Consider the following 22,934-nt stretch of genomic DNA (forward strand, 5'->3'; position numbering starts at 1 on the left):
TTCACATTTTCATTCCAGTGTCCTGGAAATCTGAGGGGATCTTTGTGATGGAGAGGAACCTGGGGCTAATTATTGGTGTCTACTGGGCAAAACTGGATGAAATAATCACACAGATGAACCACATGACGCTAGAGGACCAGCTTTGACAGATGAGGTCAGACTGCTCCTCGACTGGCAGCAGGATTGTCATTAGCAGTATTACTGGTGGTTTGTGTACTGCTGGTGACTTTTCCCCCAACTCTTTAAACTTCACTCAAACTGGCAACCCACCGCTGATGATGTCACATAACCACGCCCCCACTTCCGGACTGCGCCAAGCCATCAGAGGTAGACCGGAAGCACAGCAGATGTACCTTCAAAATAAGAGCTTAATTTTTGTCATCTGTAGTGACATTTAGGAGACTGATCCTCCAGCAGTCCATGACAACATGTCATATGTAAATATATAAATGTGATGAAAATGTAAAACCATTTAACATACAGATGTAAGAAGTAAACACAATATCTAAATGTAAAAGTAGTGAAGTAGTACACAGTAGTACTATTACAAGTACTGGCAAAGATACTGACTGCCAAACACTTTCAGTATTTTAGTTTCCCTGTGCAACCCTGTCACTAATAGCAGAGAGGCCCAGGTGGACATAGAGAGACTGTAGAGGAACAGAGGCAAGTGCACACACTGTGTTTTAATATATTTCATTTACACTGATGTCTATATATTTTATTGTTTTTAATGTGCGTTTTGTGATTTTGTATTCTTGATACAGATTTTATATGATTCATGTGTTTATGTTTTAGTGATTTGAAGGGGTGAACTGTCTGCCAGGGCACTATGAGAATGAGAGTTTGCTCTCAGCTTGTCTCTCCGTGAATAAATAAAGGTGATGATGATGGTGAGGTAGCACGAGGACTTCTTGTATCTTCAGTATGTGACAGACATGGATTACTGCAGTTCAAAATCCTGCACAGGCTGCATTTATCACAGCAGAGACTTTCCAGGATGTTTTCCTTCATTAGCTCCAACCTGTGACCTGTGTGCACAGACACCAGCCTCACTGGCCCAGAGAGGGTCAGTTACTGGACTCAGACCTGCCAGTCTGTGTGAGTCTTACAGAACCCAGTCACACCAGAGCCAGATGTTGCTGCTATCAAATAGACAAAGTAATTTCTTTCAGAACATTGCTGCCACTTATTTTATTAAACTGCAGGCAGAAAACCCCACCTGTGTGTAGCATACTACCAATAAAGGTGATTATCCTGTGCATTCAGCCCTGTTAATAGATCTGGTGCAATCTCTACAGCTAGAAAGGAACGAAACTTTCACTGAGAGGGAAAGTAAACACAAACGGCGACTTTTCATAGACTAGTTTTATTACCGAAACATGGCGTCCCTTATTCTTCTTTTATTATGTGTGTGTTAACACTAGGATGTTTGTCAGTACTGTAACAAAGAAGTAGTGGTTGTTTCTTAGCGTTTTATTGTGAAAAAGCCACTCCGGATGTGCGTTGAGGTGTTTTGTGGGTGCTTTGAAGAGGAACTGTTTCCTGCTCCTGTCAGCGTCGCTTCAGTGTAGACGCAGTGCTGCCAGTAAATCTGCCAGGCTAGCATCGTGCGCAGGAGGCTGGTTCCGTGAACTTACTAGGAACACCTGGGTCGACGGCGTGAACATGGCGAAGACGTACGACTATCTGTTCAAGCTGTTGCTGATCGGGGACAGCGGCGTCGGGAAGACCTGCCTCCTGTTCCGGTTTAGCGAGGACGCCTTCAACACCACCTTTATCTCCACCATCGGTGAGTGGACCGACGGGGCCACCGGGGTGTCAACGGAGCTGTCACCGGGGCTGAGAACGAGGCTCGCTTCAGAGCTAACCGACAGTCTATGACCTTTGACCCCTCAGATCAATAAGAGACCACATGAATTAATATGGGAGGTGCTATAGATACGCTGTCAGTGGTCAGTTTATTAGGCACACCTGCGTCAAACTGAGTTTAACGTAGCAGCCGTGCAGTAAATCCTCCTTCATGAAGGTAACGGTGTTCGGTTTGTTTCACAGAGGTGTTTGTTCACCTGTGGGATAAACCAGAACCATCACACTGGGTCCAGCCTCTCTGGCAATGATGATAAAACCTGGTGCTGAAACCACCCACTGATTGGAAATCTGTCCAACAGCGTTATGGGGCAGTTTTACAGACCAGATCAGTTCCTAATTTCCCATTTAGGTTTTCAGTGTTGTAGTCAGCAACAGACAGGGCTCATCTGGCTCAGACCAATTTAATTAATTCCTGTCAACTGCTTCATTAGGCCTCCAGTCACCAGTGAAACTACGGGAAGACATTTGACATGAGTTATGTCAGTGATCTGATGGCAGAGGTCAAAGGTCATCTGAGCAATGAGTGACATGTTGAATTGTTCACACAACTCTGTCACATTTCGTGTGAGGTCAGGACATGACAGAAAGAGATGGTGATGAGCAGCTTTGCTCTTCTCTGCCATGTGTCATTGTCAGCTACAGTACCTATAAAAAGTCTTCACCCCCTATTCATCCTTTTACTGATTTTATAAATCAGTCATGATCAATATATTTTGGCTTTTTGGACTAAAAACCTCTAAAGTGAAAGTGAAAGCAAGTTTCTCCAAAGTGATGTCAACTAAATAAAAATATGTAATGTGATAAGTGGTTCCATAAATATTTACCCCCTTCAAGTCGTTATTTAGTAGATGCACCTTTGGCTGCAGTCACAACACTGAATGTGTGGACAGGTCTCAATCAGGCTCGCACATCTGGACACTGCAGTTTTACTCCATTCGTCTTTGTAAAACAGCTCAAGCTCTGCCAGGTTGCATGGGGATCGGGCGTGAACAGCCCTTTTCAAGTCCAGCGACAAATCCTTTATTTGACTCGGGCTTTGACTGGGCTTTGACTCGGCCACTCCAGAACACTGACCCTGTTGTCTTTAAACCATTTCTGTGTAGCTTTCACTGTATGCTTCGGGTCATTGTCTTGCTGGAAAATGAATCTTTTCCCATACTGTAGTTCTCTTGCAGACTGAAAAAGATTGTCCTCCAGGATTTTCCTATATTTTGCTGCATTCATTTTACCCTCTACCTTTACAAGCCAGGCTTGTAAAGGTAGATGCCAAGAAGCATCCCCACAGCATGATGCAGCCACTACCGTGCTTCACAGTGGGGATGGTGTGTTTGTGGTGATGTGTAGTGTTTGGTGTCTGCCAAACATAGCGTCTTGTCTGATGGCCAAAAGGCACCATTTTGGTCTCATCAGACCAAAGAACTTTCTTCCACTTGCCCATGGAATCTCCCACATGCCTTTTGGTGAACTCTAGTCAAGATTTAATACGAGTTTTCTTCTACAGTGGCTTTCTCTTTGCTGCTCTTCTATAAAGCTTTGACTAGTGAAGAACCTGGGCAACAGTTGTTGTATGCAGAGTCTCTCCCATCTCAGCTGCTGAAGCTTGTAGCTCCTTCAGAGTAGTTGTAGGTGTTCTGGTGGCCTCTCTCACTAGTCTCCTTCTTGTACGGTCACTCAGGTTGTGAGGACGACCTGATCTAGGCAGATTTAGACATGTGCCATAGTCCTTCCATTGCTTGGTGATGGATTTAACTGAACTCCAAGGGATGTTCAGTGCCTTGGAAATGTTTTGTATCCATCCACTGACTTGTACTTTTCAAGAACCTTTCCTCTGAGTTGCTTTGAGTGTTCTTTAGTCTTCATGGTGTAATGGTAGCCAGGAATACTGATTAACAAGTGACTGGACCTTCCAGACACAGGTGTGTTTATACTATGATAACCTGAGACCCATTCATTGCACTCAGGTGATCCCCATTTCACTATATGTGAGACCACTAGCACCAACTGGCTGGACTAGGTCAGTCATGTAATGGGATAAATATTCAACCCCTTTAAAATATTTTTATTTAATTGACAGTACTTTGTAGAAACCTGTTTTCACTTTGACATTAAAGAAGTTTTTTTGTAATTTGTTTTAAAGCCAAATTATATTGACCATGATTGATTTATAAATTCAATAAAAGGGTAAAACATCAATGGGGGTTGATACTTTTTATAGGCACTGTACATATCTGTAGGTGTTTGGGGTTTTGGTCAAACAAAACAAGACCTTTCTCCTTCAACTCTGCAATGTTCGGATTGGTTGTCTTTGAGTTTTTATAGCCTAAATGATTTTAACTTAGCGAGGGAGGACCTCAGGTAACACCTGCAAAATGTCACAACAACAACTGTGTTTCCATTCTTTGCCTTGATGCAAGCACCAGAACACTGAAAGGAGGAGTTGGGTGTGTATATTGAAAAATACCCTGTATAGGCCTACTAGGGTTGTCAGGGTTCGCAAAACTGATGATTGGGTAGGTACCTTGGATCTGAAGTCACGGTTCGGTTCATTTTTGGTACAGTAAGGGGAAAAAATACACGTCATACAATTGATTGTCGTTTATTATAAACCTTTGTTAACATCAATGGTTTATAATTTTTAAGATTAAAGTTTAAATGAAACATAAATAAAATCTATACAAATAGAATAAAAAGGGAATGCTGCTACAAACAACTATGAGTGCTCCAGTTAGCAGGGAAAGGCTGTTGACATGGTGAACTTTCTTTTCAAATCTATGTTCCCACACAAACATATGAAGTGGCGAACCTGTTTGCAACAGCACATCGAGCCTAGCCCGGCCTGTGGCCAGCCAATGACTTGGCCCTCCCTCACCAGTAACAGTCTCCTGTTTGAGAACACTTTGGCTTCCCGGTGAAACGCCACTATGTACACAGACGTCTTACTTGTTTACTGTGCTCCAGCCCACCACTTAATCTGTTCACTTAGCGGTGACTGGGTTTGTTTTTGGCAACATGTCAAACTTGTTAACTCATTTGAATTGGCACCACTTGAACATCACTGCCTCAAGGAAGCAGCGAGCGCAGTACAAACTCTGCTTCCTTCACCATGGTTACTGATGCAGGTGATCAGCTGTTTCAGTGACATTCTGCCCAATGAATATTTCTCCTTGAGTCACATAATGTATTTCTTGGTCTTTGGACTGTTACCCAACAGAAAACCAAGTAATGCAGACTGGCCAAAATGTCCCCATGGTGCAGAAATGTCCTCAGTGTAGAAATGTGCTCCTCAGTATGAAGGTCTGAAACTGATGCTGGTCCTCACAAAGATAGCTGACCACACTCTGTGTTTCTGCTGCATCCGCTGAGTGTCACGTGGTTTCTGCTGGAAACAGGAAGTGGGAACTCTCTTCTTCTGTCCCCGCAGTGACACAACAATTTACTGTGTTTGTGAGGACTGTGTTAAACATTGCGGTGATGGTACTCCTACACTGTGAGGACATTTGTGTGGTCTTCTACTTCACACGTCTGGCTGAAGGTTCAGAGCTGGTTTTAAGGTTTGGACCAGATTTTGTTTGGGTAATGAGACTCGGTGAGGGTCCTCGCACAGAGTTGGCAGTGAGACGTACTCATCTTGTTGTCTGACATTTAGACTAAAATGAAGTGGATAGACTGCATGTGGTGGTCAAACTGGAGACGCAGAGAGGAAATGACAGCTCACACATGTAATCATTGAGTTTGAGTTCTCTGCACATTGTGTCATCATATTACCTATTAACTAGTATTTAGTCTTGGTCCCTGTGTCACTGGTCTCTTTATGGCCTCAGGAGTTGGTGCTTGATTTGTCTGATTCTGTACTGGATCGGTGCGTCCTGTTGCCTGTCAGGGTATCGATCAGTCATCGGGTCTCCTCACACAAACACATCTCTTTTATGTTGTCATCAAGTCACGCTCACGCTGTGATGCGTCAGGCCGAGGACACACACTGATTTGTATGAACGGCTTGCTCTGTGATGATGTGTCACAGTCTCTGCTGGTTTGCTCCCAGTTCAGCTGCTGGTCTGCGTGAATGTTAAATGAGCTCCCACAGTGCTTTGCAGCTGTGGTCAAACAGAGGCTGCTCTGTGGCGAGAGTCAGCTGACCTCTGAGTGTGAACATGTGGAAGTGGGCGGACTTGCTGTTGTTCTGGGAGGATTTCCAGCTGACTGAGGTGCACACCCAGACACACACGCGTGGACCCAGTAACGCACTGTCCTGATCCACAGGTCGAGCGTCACAATGCTGCCTGCTCTCAGTCGACACAGGAGTCTGTGTTAAACACTGCGTGTGAGCAGAGGTTACTGAGCGATCAATCAGCCCACCGCTGAACGATGACTATATTGATTGAGAAAATAATTAACTGACACCGAGATTGTTGGGTGTAACGTCAGCCTGATACTGAGCAGCTCTTCACTGACTGTTTTCTTTTGCTCTCGGCTAGGAAACCTCCAGGCTGCATCTTTGAGCAGAGCTAACTTACTGTTCCACCTCTGCTGCAGTGTGTGCACGTTGTGTGCATGTGGTATTCAGTGTGTTTCCTGTCTTCAGTGTACATGTCAGCGCTGCTACATGTCCGCCTGTGTCTGTTTTTCTGTAACAAGCGGCGGTGACGAGGTTTCACTTCCTGCTGTCAGAGCAGTGAAACAGGGAACAGAGGGAAGAGTTTCAGCGTCAACTCACCAAGGGGTCAGTTTATTAGGAACAGCTGTGTCAGACAGCACCAAGCCGCCCTGGCCTCCCCCAGTCTGAGGCCCACAGAGGTTTACTTACTATGACAGGAAACAGAGACACTGGCAGTTGAGAAGCTGGAACGTGCACAGTGGTTGTTATAATGGTGTTTGCACATATTTCCTCTCTCTTGTTGACCTATAAGCACATGGAGAGCCTCTGTACCAGAGAGTGTGTTTAAACATGGGCCAGATGAACGTGATCCTGATCACGATGTGTGAATTGACCATGTATTGTTGACTGTTCACACAGTCTACACCCTTATTTGCATTTTAAGCATCGAGGAAGGCGTCCTCACTGTATAGCCGTCCTGTTTTGTGCAGGCATGTTTGCTTGTCTTTTGTTGAGTTTATGCATGTCTTTGGCTGCAGGAGCTAAAGAGTTCCTTGATTCTGTCTTTTCTATCCACACAGTAAAAATGGTAGAATGATTCAGACACCCAGTTTTTAGAATTTTCACCCATGTGAGGCTGAAATAGTCCAAATGGACATAATGTGTAGGAAACAACAGCCTTTGCCTGGTGTGACAGTGAACAGAATGTTAGTCCACTCTCAGCAGTCACGAGGAGCATTTCTCAGGCTTTTCTGATGTTCCTGGAACACATGATAAATCAAGAAGATAATGAGTTCCAGCTGTGAGCGTGCCACATGAGGGCAGCCACATCCAGCTGAGGGGCCAGCGTGCGTGAGGCAGGTCTGGGTGCGGCTGGTCCTGAGCTCCTCATGCTGTGACCCGCCTCAGTTTGGAGCAGGAAGTGCTGGAGGAAGCAGATTCATCCTCCTCAGAGCAGGAAGCAGGGTCTGTTCACACCCAGCCAGCTCAGGGTTTGTTTTAGGCGCCTCCCACTGCCAGGTGGGCGGAGCTAAACACGTGAAGGCCTTTTTGAACAGCGTGAGGAGAAAATGAGCAGGTTGCCTCAACTGACTGACTGGTTAGACTCCAGGTTTACAGGAGGCTTCTGTGGTGACATCAGCTCAGAGTGTCTCACACCATTTCCACCCTACACCATCAGTTCTAATGGTTTATTCATTATGGACGAGAACAATACAATGATTTGTGTGTTATTTAAACTAGATGGTGTGTGTTGCTGATTGTAACTCAGATGAAGATCTGATATTTTGAGACACATTTTACATAAAGGCGGGTTATTCCGAAGGGCCACTTCCTTTTTCTTGCCGCCTGTTGTGGTAAATCTCACAATGAATGTGACTGTTGTTTCTGTCTTGTGTGTTTTCAGGAATTGACTTTAAAATCAGGACGATAGAGCTGGATGGCAAGAAGATCAAACTTCAGATCTGGTGAGTCTGTGGTCACATCAATGTTGGTCCTCAGTGAAGGTGCAGTCAGACTCAAACTGTGTGAAATGGGGTGAGACTCGGCCGCCTCCTCGTGCTCTCAAGTGATTGACCTTTGACCTTGTGACGTCTGGAGGTTCTCCAGTGTCCCGGCAGTGTGAGACGGGGCAGAACTGAGCTCCCATTTAGGAAATATTGCTTCTCATCTGACTGCAGGAGAAATAATCCAAGCAGCTGTTTGGCTGCGGTGAATGTGGCACAGTGACAGAGGCCAAGGAACGCAGCCACTGACTTTGTATGTTTGTTATGTTGCACAAATCTCATCCAGACACTAACAGCAGCAGTGAATGTGGTGTCCTCACAGCTCCAACACGTTGTCATGATATTTATGTTTAGCTTGTTCCTCTGATGGGATGTTAGTACTACAGCTGGTGTAGCTCTACTTGATCCAAACATTAGTTGTCATATGGCCTGACTGTCGGGACCACATGTGTACATCAAGACATGAATAGTTGACAAATGCACAGTTTCGGTAAGAGAACAGGGTGTTGATGTCTGTGCATTGTGTTAAAGCAAGTCATGGCCAAACACATATCCATAAAATGGGTAGCATATGGTGCGACTCCATATACTGTGTTTTTATTAGGTAACACTTTGGACATTACTATGGTGAAGAGGTCTGTGTTCATCCAGGAAGCTAAAATCATCTATTGACCTTACAAAAGACTCCAGAGGTGATTTTAGCTTTTTTATTTTTAACTGCAAAGCTCTGATGCTAATATCCTTGTTAGTGGTCGGGTTTTTGTCTTATGGTGCCACATCATTTACATTAAAGTGCTTTTTACAGTTATTAGTTACTATCTCTTAAAATCCTTGCTGCCATATGGATAATGATGAGTAAAAGCTGGATGTTTCAGTTGGTGTAAAGATGAGCTAACCTGAACTATAGATCGCACGATGTGCCACACCATATTACATAAACATTATTTTACACAAATATTCAACTTGCATAGTGAATTAATTTAATGCTAAAATGAAGGAAGTTGATTTTAGTGCTGCGTGCCTAAAGCAGAAAACTGAATCTATATTTTATAGGAAAAATAGTCTGTCACACAATGAGGCCATTTTTTAGTGTTGTACAGAACAACAATCAAAAATGGAGTTAAAAATACTAAATGAACAATATACTTTCCCGAATAGAAGAGTATGGGCTGTGGAGGCTTTGTGGTTTCGAGTTCTTTAAAAAAAAACCTCACATTTCTATTTACAAAATCACTAGCTGCATCCTAACTGCCATTAGCTGCTAGCCACGCTAGCTCCTGTCTCTGCCTGGTTTTGGAGAGCACATTTGGTGTGACTGCACCCTGAGTCCAGCTCCACTCTCTGCTTTAATGTTTGACCACCCCCTGACTGAGGTGGATGCCGATGCAGGGGTCAGAGACTGAATAGTCTGCTTCCTGTTCCTGCAGGGACACTGCGGGTCAGGAGAGGTTCAGGACTATCACAACAGCCTATTACAGAGGAGCCATGGTGAGTGTACCTCTCTGCTATTGGTCAGATGACGTGTCAGTCACAGAGATGAACCAGACACTGAGACTGTACATTAACAAGTCAGAGCTGGGCCGATGGAAGGAGACAGTAAACAGAGTCTGACGCCATTGTTGTTAAAACAGTTCCAGCTGGAATTTTGTCAACTTCATGTATGCATGCAAAATGTTTTAACTGATTAATTCTTCAGCTACCCGTCTTCATCATTCATCAACAAGTGATCTGATCAGCCAGTCGATTATCAGTCCATAAAGCCACAGATCAAACAAGTCCTCGAAAGCCCGACGGACTTTAACCTGTGCTGCAGCTGTCGTGTCACAACGAGCACAGCAAACGATGAGTTTGTCTTAAAACAAATTATATGCAGTGGTTAAAGACTAAAAAAGACAAACAGAACAGAGTCGAGACAGACCCATAATGTACACTGACAGCCTGATATTCCTAAAATAATAAGTGATTTCCCACGTCTTCCTGTGACAAGTGTTGTTCACGTGACTGTGCTGAAAACAGGAAAGAAGCTGGAACCAGCACATATTGTGACTTTTTAAAAATAAACTGACCTAGACGGACGGTGCAGCTCTGGGCACGTGAGGAACAAGGCTTGACCAAAGGCAGGAGGTGACTATGCTCCTAGCTCCTTCATGGTACTTTGACTAATTGTTGAATTTTTGTTTTTAGTTTCCACTGGAGTACACTTGCACCTCGACTCCGTGTCTTGCTGTGTGACATTAAAAGAGTTTGAACCTGTTTTGTGCAAATGTCGCTTTGTTCAGGATCAGTCTGGCACTTCCTGTGTGATGTCACTTCCTGTGTTTGTGTTTCAGGGTATCATGTTGGTGTATGACATCACCAATGAGAAATCCTTCGATAACATCAGGAACTGGATCCGAAACATCGAGGAGGTAGGCCACGCCCCTGTGACATCACACCGCAACATAACATGACACAGCTGCTCCAGGGTTTTTAAACCACTGACAGGATATAAAAATGGAGGAAGTGACAGCTCCCAGGAGGCCAGTGGCACATTTAACCCACCAGCTGCTGAGAAAATGTCCTCAAACTATAGCTCAGACCCACAGCTACACTTCCTCTGTGACCACGCTGTAGCTTATATAGCTTAAAACTAACATGTAATGGTGTCCCACACTGACTGCACATCCATATCTCTGTGTTTGCAGCACGCGTCTTCAGACGTGGAGAGGATGGTTCTGGGAAACAAATGTGACATGAACGAGAAGAGACAAGTGTCCAAGGAGAGAGGAGAGAAGGTAGGACCAGTTGACTGTAAGGGGCCAGGCTGTATGAGGCTGTGAATGAGACTGGCGTGGGCCTCACCCGCCCTGGAGCAAGAACACCGATGTTATATTGTGATTATGATGCCGACCATGACAGAAACACTCAGATCAGATCTTTATTGATGCCAGAGGGAAAGACAAAAACGGTTGACTGCGTGAAACCACTGTGTGTGGCCAACTAACCACAAGCAGGAATGGCAGGCTAACTTCTCTTCTTGTTCAGCTGGCGATCGATTACGGGATCAAGTTTCTGGAAACCAGCGCTAAGTCCAGCATCAACGTGGAGGAGGTGAGTCCTGAGCCTGATTTATGCACAAGCAAAATGTCATGTCTTGCAGTGCATAGCAACAAAACCAAACAGCTCTGGTGTTTGCTTTGCCTCCACAGGCCTTTTACACTCTGGCCAGAGACATCATGACCAGACTGAAGAGGAAAATGGTGAGAAGCCAAAAGTTATGTCTTAAAGTAGAACATCAGCTGAGAGACAGACCTGTCTCATGTCTCTTCTACGGTCTTGTTCCTTGGTCCTTGAGTGACCCGCGAGGACACATGAGAGCACCCTTTACCAAAGTCTTTAAGGAGTGAACCACCCTTTTATCAGAAATCAGCTGGTGATTGGATGCTTCAGGTGAAGGATCGGAGGAAAGGACATCTCCTACCATTAATTACACCTTTCCTCGGGTCCTCTTTCTTTGCATCATTTCCAAGCATTTTAAGTGGGTGGGACTAAGACAAGAACAAGATACAAGTGAGGGAAACATGGACCTACATAAGATGCAGCCTCTGTCTTCTGAGAAAATCCCAATTCCCTTAACTGCATCCACGTTTTCCTCACTTCTTTCCTTGTCTTAGTGATGCCCACCTAAGATGTGAGGAGAGAGGACTCCAGGAAATGTGCTATTAATGACATGCGATGTACTATCCTTCATCTGAAGCATCCAGATGATTTCCAACAAAGGGGCTTGTCAGTCCTTAACAGACTTCTGCAAAGGATGCACTCGTGTAGCCGTTTGTGGCTCCTCCAGGCAGCTTCCTTGCTCCTCGAAGCAGAACGAAGAGCTTTGGGACGTCCTTCATCATGGCAGACCAGAACAGCTTCCGGGTCAAGTGAGGATCGAGGAACAATAAAATATGGGATTTGGGATTCACCCAACAAGAGTCATCTTGAAGGACCTCCCAGATCTCCTATTCCTGCACTGAGGAGCGAGGAGGCTACAGGAGGAACCCGCTCCTTTCTCAGACATCAGCTGGTGATTGGACACTTCACCTGAAGCATCGGCGGACAGGATGTCTTGTCTCTAAAAACATGTTTCCTCCATCTCCTTGCATCTTATGTGGGCGGGACTTAGACAAGAAAAAGACACAGGCGAGGGAAACGTGGATGCAGTTAAGGGAAGTGGGACTGACCTAGAGAGGAGAGAGAGCGAGGAAGCTGATTGGTCTGTGTTCTTACCTGAGAGTATACACTTTTGATGATGTTTCTTCTTCTCCTGTTTCCTCCAGAATGACACCACCCCACCAGGTGGAGGCGGCCCAGTTAAGATCACAGAGTCTCGTTCAAAAAAGAGCTTCTTCAGGTGTACGCTGCTGTAGGCGGGCCTCAGCTCACACCTGCACGAGAAAGGACACACCTGTGGAAAAAAACAACCAGACATGCTGAGTTCATCTGCTCTGCACCCCGCTGCCTTCTTCTTCTTCTGTTTCTCTTAAGGTCAGGAGGTGGAGCAGACTGCGACTGCACTGGGGTGAAGGACAGTGAGTGATGAGGACGATGAAGAGCAGAGCCGAGCACACTGTTTTTACCAAAGAGGAAGTTCATGTTTTCTGTTGAAATGTTGAAGAAAAACAAAGTTATTGTAAAGGGTCAAGCTGTCAGATTTCAGTGACACTGGCGACGTGCACATGGACGAGCTCGCTGTGGCTCTGACTGTTGCACGTTGGTGACAATCAGTTCACACAGCGACTTCGTTTAAATTAACTCTCTGCAGTTTGGGCCTGTGACATTTAGGTGACTGAGGTGAAAAGAAGCAAACGCAGGCTGTGGGCAGGTGTTTACCCGGGTCCTTAACAGGTAACATGGGAACAGAGGCTCACATTAACGTCCGTCCTTTATCTGCACAGACTGAACGTGGACTAGTCCAAGCTTTGACATAGAAGTGTACGATAAAGTAAAAAATGGTTTCTAAACTCTTTCCTTACTGTCTTTAAGAGAAACTCAGCTTCATTTTAAAATGAACAGGTATAAAAAGGATAAAACAGCTTTGAAAGGCTGGAGGTAAACATTCTACTGTCGACAAACTCTGACTGAAACAAACGGTAAATCGCCAGTTTCCAAACTCACTCATATTCTCCTTACAGACCTAAGAACATGACATTTATTTTTAAATGGATTGAAACAATACTCCACATGCCTTTCACTGATCATCCTCAATCTAAACTGACCACCTTTGTCTTATTTCGAGCCAACGTAAACATTCACTAACCAAACGTTCTTTAAATGGATCAGTACTGACGTGAACATCTGACGCACAGGCCCTTGTGAAATAAGTCCTGCAGTATGTGCATGTGCCCGTACGTTTGCACTGATGACAATTGGTTTGTTGAACGAGGTTTAAGGCCTCGCTCTTCACACCAGGAACGAAGGAAAGTGACCGAGTCTTCATTGAACTCGGACATTTGGCTGAAACCTGACGTGTGAAGTCTGTCAGTGCAGCGTCAGCTTTGCGTTCACATCGGGCTGCTTGTTTCTCTGTTGCGCATTGGTTTCAGTTCAGTCACGCAGTGGTTCAACTGGTCGAACCAGTAACGCGCTGAACACACGCGCCCGTTTCAGGCGATCTGGTTCAAGGTCTGAACCTGAACCTCCTCCGTGAAGCATCAACACATTACTTATGTTTGATGCATTAATCATGTTTATAAATGTCTTCACACTGTCAGCAGGTTTCACCCAGAACTTTCAGCTACACTCTGTGGCCTTCATCAGCTGCTCAGTTGCCATGGAGACTAATAACATTTATAAACAAACTGGCCACACAATGTATACGAGACATCTATTCATCTGTTTCATTACTAACTCCCATAAATTTTGATGCTCCTGTCTGATCAGTCTCGTGATTCTGACACGTTTGTTTCATGTTTCTCTTTAGTGTTTTGTCATTTAATCTATTTAACAACTTTAATTTAGTTTAAAATTAAGTTGGATCAAGTCACTTCTGTCTCTGTGATTGATTTATCAATCCCAGTATGAACACAATCGGCTGATCAGCGAGCAGATAATCAGGTTTGAACGTGAATCTGAGCAGAGGTCTGAATTCACTGAAAATATTCTAACTGCTTTGTCAGATTTATTGTAAAAACCTGTTTTTGACTGGAGTCTGGTTTGTTCATTTACATGCTGATTATATTTTTCACAACTTTGTAACTTTGCAGAAACTGCGCTATGCAAAAATATGATTTTTGAGTGTGTTACTGAACTCTGCTGCACTTGCATGTAATTTGCAGAAAAAGGCCACCTTTTCAATTTTTATTTTCTTGAAGTTCTGATTATTTTTTAAACTGTGAAGTCAGACTTTTGGCCTTTTCACACCAAGTCTGATGTTTCACAGGAAAACAGTTTTGTTTTTAATAAAGACATTTCAGCTTTGAGTTGGTTGTGTTAAGCTGACTACACACTGCTGCTTTTCATCCACACAGAGCCGTCTGTGGGAGTCTGTGTACTGTACATGGAATATTTACTGGCAGACATGTTGGTGGAGTTAAAGTGCTTTATGTCAGGGACCACTCAGATGTAATGGTGGTACTTTATTTTATGTTCTCCAAAAAGCCCTGCACATGTGACTCAACAAACGTCTTGAGTCAGTTTATGAAAACATGTTTGTCTGTTGTTGTAATCTGAGCTCTTACCTGATATTCTGAAGTAGATTCACTAATATCAGGGGTGACAGAGCGGTACGCAGGAATCTTCTCTGTGACATGCATTAGGGCGATTAATCGAAATTGGTTTAATTACATTTTTTGGCATCTAGCAATCATGAAAACAAAATCGAGATAAAAAGGTTATTGTGTTGCACCGTTTTACTATGATGTGCTCGTTGTCTTGTTTTATATATGTCCAACGCAGCCCTTCAGTGCTCTGCAGTGTGAGCATGTTTTGCTCACATCAGGTGAAATGAGACGTTACTGGAGGTGATGACAGCTCAGGTTGTTACTGTATGTACAATAAAACCTCTGCGAGTAAAAAGTCAGTAAGAGTAATGTCAAAACACCCACTCAACAAGCATAAACCTGCAGGGAAGTGATCATTTCAGCTTTGCCTGCAGTCTGTCATCCACCACCAGTTTAACCACAACAAGATCTCAACATATTGACCAACATAATCACGATTATGATTTTGGCCATAATCGAGCAGGCCCAGGGTAGAAAGCCAAGGTTTTGTTGAGAAGCAGACAGACGAACTCTCACCTGCAGCAGGAGGTCCACCTGGTCATCTGGGCAGGAGTCCTGAGACCAGAAACTGGATCCAGAGCAACTGGGAGGACTGGGATCAGGTGAGTGAGCTCCCCTCACATCATGCGTCATGTGTCCATCCTCCATGTGACATCATCAGCGCCACTCTTCTCTGATCCACCAGCAGCTCGTTTCACTAGTTCTACTTCATGTTTGTGTATTTTACTGTAGTTTTATTCTGCACTGCAAGGTCGGTCTAAAAACGAGTGGCCTCGTATATGGGATATATGGTTGCTAATATAACTGTTTACAAGCTATTCACTGTCACAGTTGAGTGCCAAACACTGTTTTCTCTTATTCCACTTTCTCATTTTCACTTTCTCAGCTACACATGTGTCCACTACGTTATTTGTCTGTACAGTTTGTGCTCTTCCATTGGTGTTTCAGTCCAAAATGGTGCCAACTAGCAGCTGTTGTCAAAAGCACCAGTTTCATCTCTTTGCTTCTGTACTTTCACTGAGCTTTTGTCACAGGTTTACTTTCTTTCTTCTAAGTTGTTTAAACGATGACCTATCCTTCTCCACCTTCGGACCACACTGTGTACAGTAATGCGCAAGGGGGTGACACTGTTGTAGACTCACCAACAGGTGGTAGTGTTGCCCTGGAAGCCTCTGTCTCTCTCTGAAGATCTGGATAAGATTATTTAGTGCACACAGGAAGTAAACCTTTCTGCTGTCCGTCTGCTCCAGGGTGTGCGGGGTCGCACCTGGTCCACGTCCCTGCAGGTGTAGAGGGTGAATGAGACACTACGCTGTGTCTTCATTCTCCACACTAACAGTTTCTGTCACTTCTCATGTGAACACCTGAACGTTCACGTCATGTGTCCACCCTCAGTGTGACAGGCAGGTGACACCTCCACCTTCAGCTGGCGCTTTAAAACAGCTATACACACACTAGTTCTTTTAGTTCACTTTCTTTGTTCTGTCCTTTGGGTCAAACTCCAGCAACTTCAGCTCCTACATTTCCCATAATGCAGCTGGATAGCGCCTTTCACTGGAGCCTTCCTACCACGTTTCAAACTCTACACCTGCAGCTTGTGTGAGACGTGGAAAGCAGCCAATGAAGGCGAGACAGCTGAAAACATCTGGTCAATAAACATCTGGTCTAATGGAGATTTGTAGTCCAATCAGCTGCTTTCCTCTGCAGGCACACAGGTGTTTCACCGAAGCTGATCTTTGGTAATCGAATGTGCACCTAGTCCCAGGCTGTGGCTCATCCATGCATCCTCACTGAGTCCGAGTGCCGCAATCTGGTGGCGGTGCGCTGCAGCTGGTGGAGCAGCACTGGACTGGACCCAGTGACACCAGCAGTTCCTGGTCAAACAACAAAACCCGTAGGAGACACAACAGCATCTTTCCTGATTTTCAGCCATCTTAGTTGTAGTCTAGACCTTGTTCAGTTCCCTCTGCCTGCTGCAGAGGAGAATATGCAGAAATACGGTAGTTTTAGTTTTCAGTTTTCTGAAGCGGTGGTACTGTTGCTGAAAAAAAGCTTAAGCTCGGCTCAACTGGTGATAATGGTCAACTGCACTACTGTATTAACTTCGTATGAAGGAGTATGTGAAGGAATTTTAATATTCATGAGTTTAAGAATGCAAAATATTAAGTAAGGACTGAATGGAAGATGCTGCGTAAGGAGTGACCACCTGTACAGAGACAGAGGTGGCATGTCCCTGAGATGTACAGAGATCATTACTATTCGGAGCAGACATTTTAAACAGCAGCAGGATCTGAAATATCCGGTAGACTGATGCTATGGTGAGGCCAAACTGTGATCCAGTTGGATCAACCAGCAATCTAGCTGAAAAGTACCTCACAAACTCTTGCCTATTAAAATAGACCTTTAAGCCTATTGCCTAATTTTTTGACTTTCTGAGAGAGCAGTTTCTGCTGAAGGCGCAACTGTACAACATTGTGTTTGTGGTGGTAAAAGTGTTGGCAACAGAATGAGTTACATTTCAGTTTCATCATAAAAACTCTGGCTTCATTTATGAATAGAGCAGCTGCTTGGCCCTGGTCCTGTCGCCCGGAGGCTCACAGCGAATCTTAAATAAACCCGACTGCTTAGTCATATTTTCTGAATCAAGACAAATTTGTCTACAACTGTTGAACAAGTTAGGGTCGTTGAGTTTTACGGTATGAAACTGAATAGTTGAATAATTTGCTTATTACCACCTTTCTTCCCCGACTGTCTGTCAGACTCCGCAACGGGCACCACACGCACACGTTCACCCACAAACGGCAGAGGGGACGAGGCTGAAATCACCAAACTCCATCCACCAAGCGGGAAGTTTAAACCAGCAGTGGAGGATTAGTTTGGGCATCTCAGAAACGGACCCCTTCGAAGGCACCGCCCCTCCGTCCAGGTCAGAGTGCGCGTCCAGTTCATAACTTTAACGCAGGTTATAAAACGCGATAATTCTCCAAATTATCTGCTCGTTCACTGATCTCTGACTTACAAAAGGACTCGCACTGATCTGAGCCCAGATACAGACTCTCCCGGCTCACATGCATGAGTATGTGTGCGTGTATGCGCTCATGAATGAAGGCGCAGACAGGTGTAGCTGCGCTGTCGCACACCTTCAGTAAATTAATAATTATTCTACTGTCAGAGGTTTTACAACCCAGTCAGTCGATCAACGGAGAAAATAACCAGCAGCTGCACTTGGATCCGAACCAGTTCAGCAGAGCTACAGCTCGACCAGCGGCACCAGCCACGTCCTGCTTTACGTCAGTGCGTGAGACAGGCTGGTGATGTGACAATATATAATAGACTGTGAAGTGTAACGCTGTTCTGCACCGAGCAGCCTACGGACCAACACGTTTCTGAGCCCGGTCAGAACAAACGGGACAGCAGCAGTCCCGCCTAATAATTGTGCAAACACGGTCACTCCTTACGGTTTCTGTCTCTGTGGGCTCATCTATCGCCACATGCTAAAAGTCCAACGGACTGAACGCCTCAGAGCTTTGAATCCAACAAACGCGTTACCTCCGAGAAACCACAGAAGCGTCTCGTTTTCGCTTTGTACGCAAATATTCGGCACGAACCAAGGCTGTGAACGTATTCTCCGCGTTCAAACATCTGCGTAAACTACTGGCCAGAGAGTGAGCCAATCGAAGACTCCGATACCAGCAACAACTACACACGGAAGAGCCAACGTGGCCAATCACGTGCTTCGCTCGGGATGAAAGACAGGTATTTTAGCCAATGAAATCGCGAGGAAAGCTGCGTGCGGCCCATCGAGATTTTCTCTGAAGTTATGCCAGCTTTTTAAACGTAGGGTAAAATAAAAAAAAAAAAGTGTAAATACCTTATGTAGTGTTGTTGAATCATGCCAGAACATTTAGCAGTTTTACAGATCTAAAAACCTGTGATACAGTGTGGTTCCTACTCTGGAGCTTCCAAATGTCCATGCTAGTGTAGGCCTGGCCTGTTTCCTTCTGCGGGTGGAGCCGGCCAGGACGGTGGTTGCGCTGGGATTATTAAGGTGAAACTGATGTTAACTACCTTAAATACTCTGACAGGCCACTTTATTAGGCACACCTGTACCACTGCATGCACTTCAGTGCAGCACTTCCACCTTAACATCTGTGTATGAAGCTCAACACGTTTCAGTTTTTGGTGAAATTGTCAAACGTACACGTTCATTTATACGTTTATTACTGAGGCCACAGTTAAAGGTGGTGTTACATTGGACTACATTATACTCACGGGTGTCTATAGTTTTGACCTCTCCAGCTACATTAGAGGGTCAACATATTAGGAACACCCGTGAGTATAATGTAGTCCAGTGCAACACCACCTTTAACTGTGGCCTCAATAATAAACATAGAATTGAATATGAAACCATCATGATTTGGTCACTTTGAAACTGTGCTGCAAGTGGTCTGAAGCATGTCCATATGCTGTTTCAAGTCTGACCATCACTGCTTTGCAGGACGTTTAGCTGGATTCAATAGAAACTGTGTTGGTAAAAGATTTACTATATAAAAAATATAAATTTCTGTAGCAACATATGGTAAAGGGTGCTGCACCATGATAGAACACAGCTGAGACACAGCAGCAGCACAGGAAGTAGCTCCCTGTGACTGCAGCCAGACTGAATACAGAAGGTGAAGAGACTGTGTCTCAGGAGAGGCTGAAGGAAAACTACCCACTGATACAGAGGAGACCAGAGCTGACCTCAGAACAGCAAACGCACACACGATGACAGAGACACAGTTTAACACATGACCAAGTAAACAGCATGTTGGTGATGTTCACGAAATATCAAACAGTGTCTGGAGGCAGGAGAAAAGGTTCAGCTGCCTCTGAACAGTCTGATTCACTGTTGATCAGACAAAGAAGAAACCTCTGTGGTCCGATGACTGTTCAGAGACCAGTCTGCAGCCGAGGGTCTGTTTGGAACAACCTCATGTTTATTACTCAGGTAAGAAAAGTGTCTGGGTTTATTTACACACATATACAGTTAGTTCAGCTGAGCCCTGGATCTGCACAATAAACAACAAGAGAAAGGACGAACAGCAGCTGTGACAGTCGCACCACAACAGTGATTATGTACAGAACAAACTCTACTGCAGCTGAAGGTCAACAACATAAATACAACAGGGTCTGAAATCGGACTAGTTCAGCAGTGTGTTTCAGCTCCGCCCAGACACAGCAGCAGGAAGGACACCACCTGCAGAGACACACAGCACACAGGTATGTGGACATGTGTGTATGTGTTTGGACAAGTTATCACACATGAACACCCACTGCACCCATCATGGTCTCCTTTACATTCTTCTGTTTTATATCACCTGCTTCCCCCTCAGTGTTTAGCCCTGGCTCTGGAGCTGTATGTCTCTGATGAGCAGTCACCAGCCACATCGCCATTACATGTCACCAACTGTCTCTTCTCCCCTTTACATGTAATTTTTACATCAATATGTGAAACTGAAAACCCAGAAGATTTAAGACTCTCCTTCTAGTGTAAGTTACACTGTGAACTCCCATATTCTCACCGTGAAACACTGCACTGGCAACTGCGAGACAGACACATGTGCAGGAGTCAGTCTGATCAGCAGGTGCTCTGTCTTAGTCAGCTGTGAGCCATGGAACTTTACCCAACACTGCCTGACACTTGGTGGATGTGGTGCTGTCATCCACAGAGGAAACACTCCCCATGCTACCACACCAAAGTAAAAGTCTGGGGACATGTTGCTGCTTCTAAACCTCCAAGACAAATCGTGTTCATTTGTCAGGAAATAATCTTGAAAACCAAAATGCATGAAACAAAAAAAGGACATATCCAGATGTTTGAGGTCTAGAGGCAGCAGCATGACTTCACATCCTGTGGCATCACATCTGAAATGATTCTGATCTGCCTGGTTTCAGTTTATGATTTGAAGTTTCTGGTTCATGTCTAGTCCTGAGACGTTTACTGACACCTCATCTGCAGTCACACCAGACGCAGCACAGCTGGAGGTGATCCCAGTGACAACAGACCTCAGGACCCATCCACTGGGGATCACAATTGATTAAAGACTGCAGCCATTTGCCCGTGTAAAACTGTAAAGCGCTGTCAGCGTCTGGGCAGAGCTATGTTAGCAGAGACTTACAGTGGGTGTGTCAGGCGGGCTGCCTCACACGACGGTGGCCGGGCTGATGACCGCAGCAGTTTTCTAAGGATGGACACACACAGTTAACACTTATTCTCTGCCCTGCCCCCACACTTTACATCCCCCCATTATCAGTACTCACAGCTGATAGGTACTGGCTGCTGAGGCGCTGCTTGTTGGACGGGGGCTGGGTGGGGGGGCTCGGCTCCTCGGGCAGCGCCTCCTGGAGGTGGGAGGACACACAGCCGCTGTCGGAACCGGTGGAGCCAGAGAGACAGCGAGAGGACGAACCGGAACTCTCTGTGGCTGAGACAGAGAAACACAAACTGATGGAAAACAATTCACTGCTACTGCAACCAGAACAAAACCAATTTACGGTCTCATTCCTTCAAGACCGAGCCCTGCGGCAGCAAACTGGTGACAGAGGAACACAGACTGTGCAACCGCAGTGTCAGTCTGTGCAGTTATACGTGCCACAACCAGGTGTGAATGCCATTAACACAGACATGACCAATCAGGGTGTGCAGTGCATGATCACATGACTATCTGGTGTAGAGCCCAGGTGGCTGCTGCCTCTGTTACTTGTAGATGTTTCGGACTGAAGCTCGCAACACAGTAGCACCGAGGTCAGTGCGATCAATACGGTGATTATTAGTGAACCAATACTATGTGACTTCGACCCTCCCATGGATCCACTGTGTACATACTCATGGAGGGCTGGCTGCTGGTCTCGTGCTCCTGCTCATCTTCTTCATTGCAGGACGTGACGAAAGAGCTTTCATTAGCAGGAGAAGGGGGCAGGCTTTGATTGGAGGAGCTGAAAATGGACACAAAGTGTGAAAACTTCAGTAAAAACAGGGCGAGGTGAAAGTAAACTGGAGTGGACAGGCATGTGCTGTACCTGTACATGTGCATGTGCAGGTTGAGTGGGCCCAGCAGACTGGAGGAAGATGGTCCTGATGCTGTGGGGTTAGAGGTCACTGCTCCTCGCTTGAAAGGATTCGAGTGATTGAAGACGGAGACAGCGATGGACGCCCGTGTCCTGGCTCCTACGCACACACATGCACACCCCAGAATTTTACTGGTACTTGAGTATTATCAGTCGGTCGATCAGCTTTTGATGATCAACAGAATATTTCATGACTACTGGTGCTGACTGATAGATTGTTTCCACGACTTCTCCAGTAGAAATTCAGGAGCCACCTCTGTTCAATGTGGACTTTTTATAGTAAGTGACTGATGCTACAGTCACTACAACAATCTTCAGTCCATGTTTATAGTTTCTGTGATTTCCAGCTTCAGTCACATGCTTATGATCTTAACATGCAACAACAGCTCTGCATGACGCCTGAAGACTTAAAGCTGCAGGGCAAAAGAAAAACAAATCGCTTCTCCTACGTCAACATGACGGAGGGAACTGCTTCTGGCTAAGAAGTCAAAGTACAAGGATTTATACAAGCACGATAAATCCCAGGAGACACGTGAAGCTCCACACAGGGGTGAACAGGAGCAGTCACACTAAATATACACACAGCTGGTTTAGCGATGATGTGCACTGGTGAGAAACCCAACTACAGACAGCATGTCGCACTATACCAGTGTGAGCACCTGAAATTTGACCAGGATCTCAGTGACACACGGGTCTGTGGGTACACATGAACAATCAAGGATGTCAACAACAGAAACAGTAGGGTGTTGTATAGTAAACCTGTTGATCTTACTTAATAAATGTATACGAGATAAATACGGCAGAGCACAGGATGATATTCTGGTACAGTATGTTAGATATCGACATGCACCGATAATGGCGTTTGCTGCGGCTAATACTTTACAATAAGACTAATCTCACTACAGGCGCATGTCCTCTATGGATGGACCAGGTTATTTTTCTCATACCAACACTGAATACCAGAACCTTCGCCCTCCTGGAATAAACAGTATTTAACTGATTGTACACGTGGGTGCACAATTAACAGTCGAACTCTATCAGAACTGTGGTAATAATAAAATGGGCCATTTGTGCGTTCACACGTTACCTCTGCTTTTCAGAATGCAG

The 22,934-nt window shown here is 45.1% G+C and overlaps 1 protein-coding gene across 1 annotated transcript; it reads left to right on the plus strand.

The window, feature by feature from the left end:
* Positions 1–1,516: 1,516 nt before the first annotated feature.
* LOC109961644 (ras-related protein Rab-8B) lies at positions 1,517–14,758 on the plus strand. The gene is made up of 8 exons (XM_020602641.1): positions 1,517–1,792; positions 7,872–7,932; positions 9,399–9,459; positions 10,302–10,379; positions 10,656–10,745; positions 10,996–11,061; positions 11,160–11,210; positions 12,276–14,758. The coding sequence occupies exons 1-8, from the start codon at positions 1,669–1,671 to the stop codon at positions 12,363–12,365; spliced, it is 621 nt and encodes a 206-aa protein (XP_020458297.1). The 5' UTR covers positions 1,517–1,668; the 3' UTR covers positions 12,366–14,758.
* Positions 14,759–22,934: the final 8,176 nt, after the last annotated feature.

Source organism: Monopterus albus, unplaced genomic scaffold (genome assembly GCF_001952655.1).
Source record: "Monopterus albus unplaced genomic scaffold, M_albus_1.0 scaffold57.1, whole genome shotgun sequence".
Lineage (NCBI taxonomy): Eukaryota > Metazoa > Chordata > Actinopteri > Synbranchiformes > Synbranchidae > Monopterus > Monopterus albus.

Bases quoted from the DNA above. Each gene is read 5' to 3' on its own strand.
- LOC109961644 (XM_020602641.1), top strand. From the start codon at position 1,669: ATGGCGAAGACGTACGACTATCTGTTCAAGCTGTTGCTGATCGGGGAC. The intron at 10,746-10,995 runs GTAGGACCAGTT...CTTCTTGTTCAG, and splicing joins CCAAGGAGAGAGGAGAGAAG to CTGGCGATCGATTACGGGAT. The intron at 11,211-12,275 runs GTGAGAAGCCAA...TGTTTCCTCCAG, and splicing joins CCAGACTGAAGAGGAAAATG to AATGACACCACCCCACCAGG.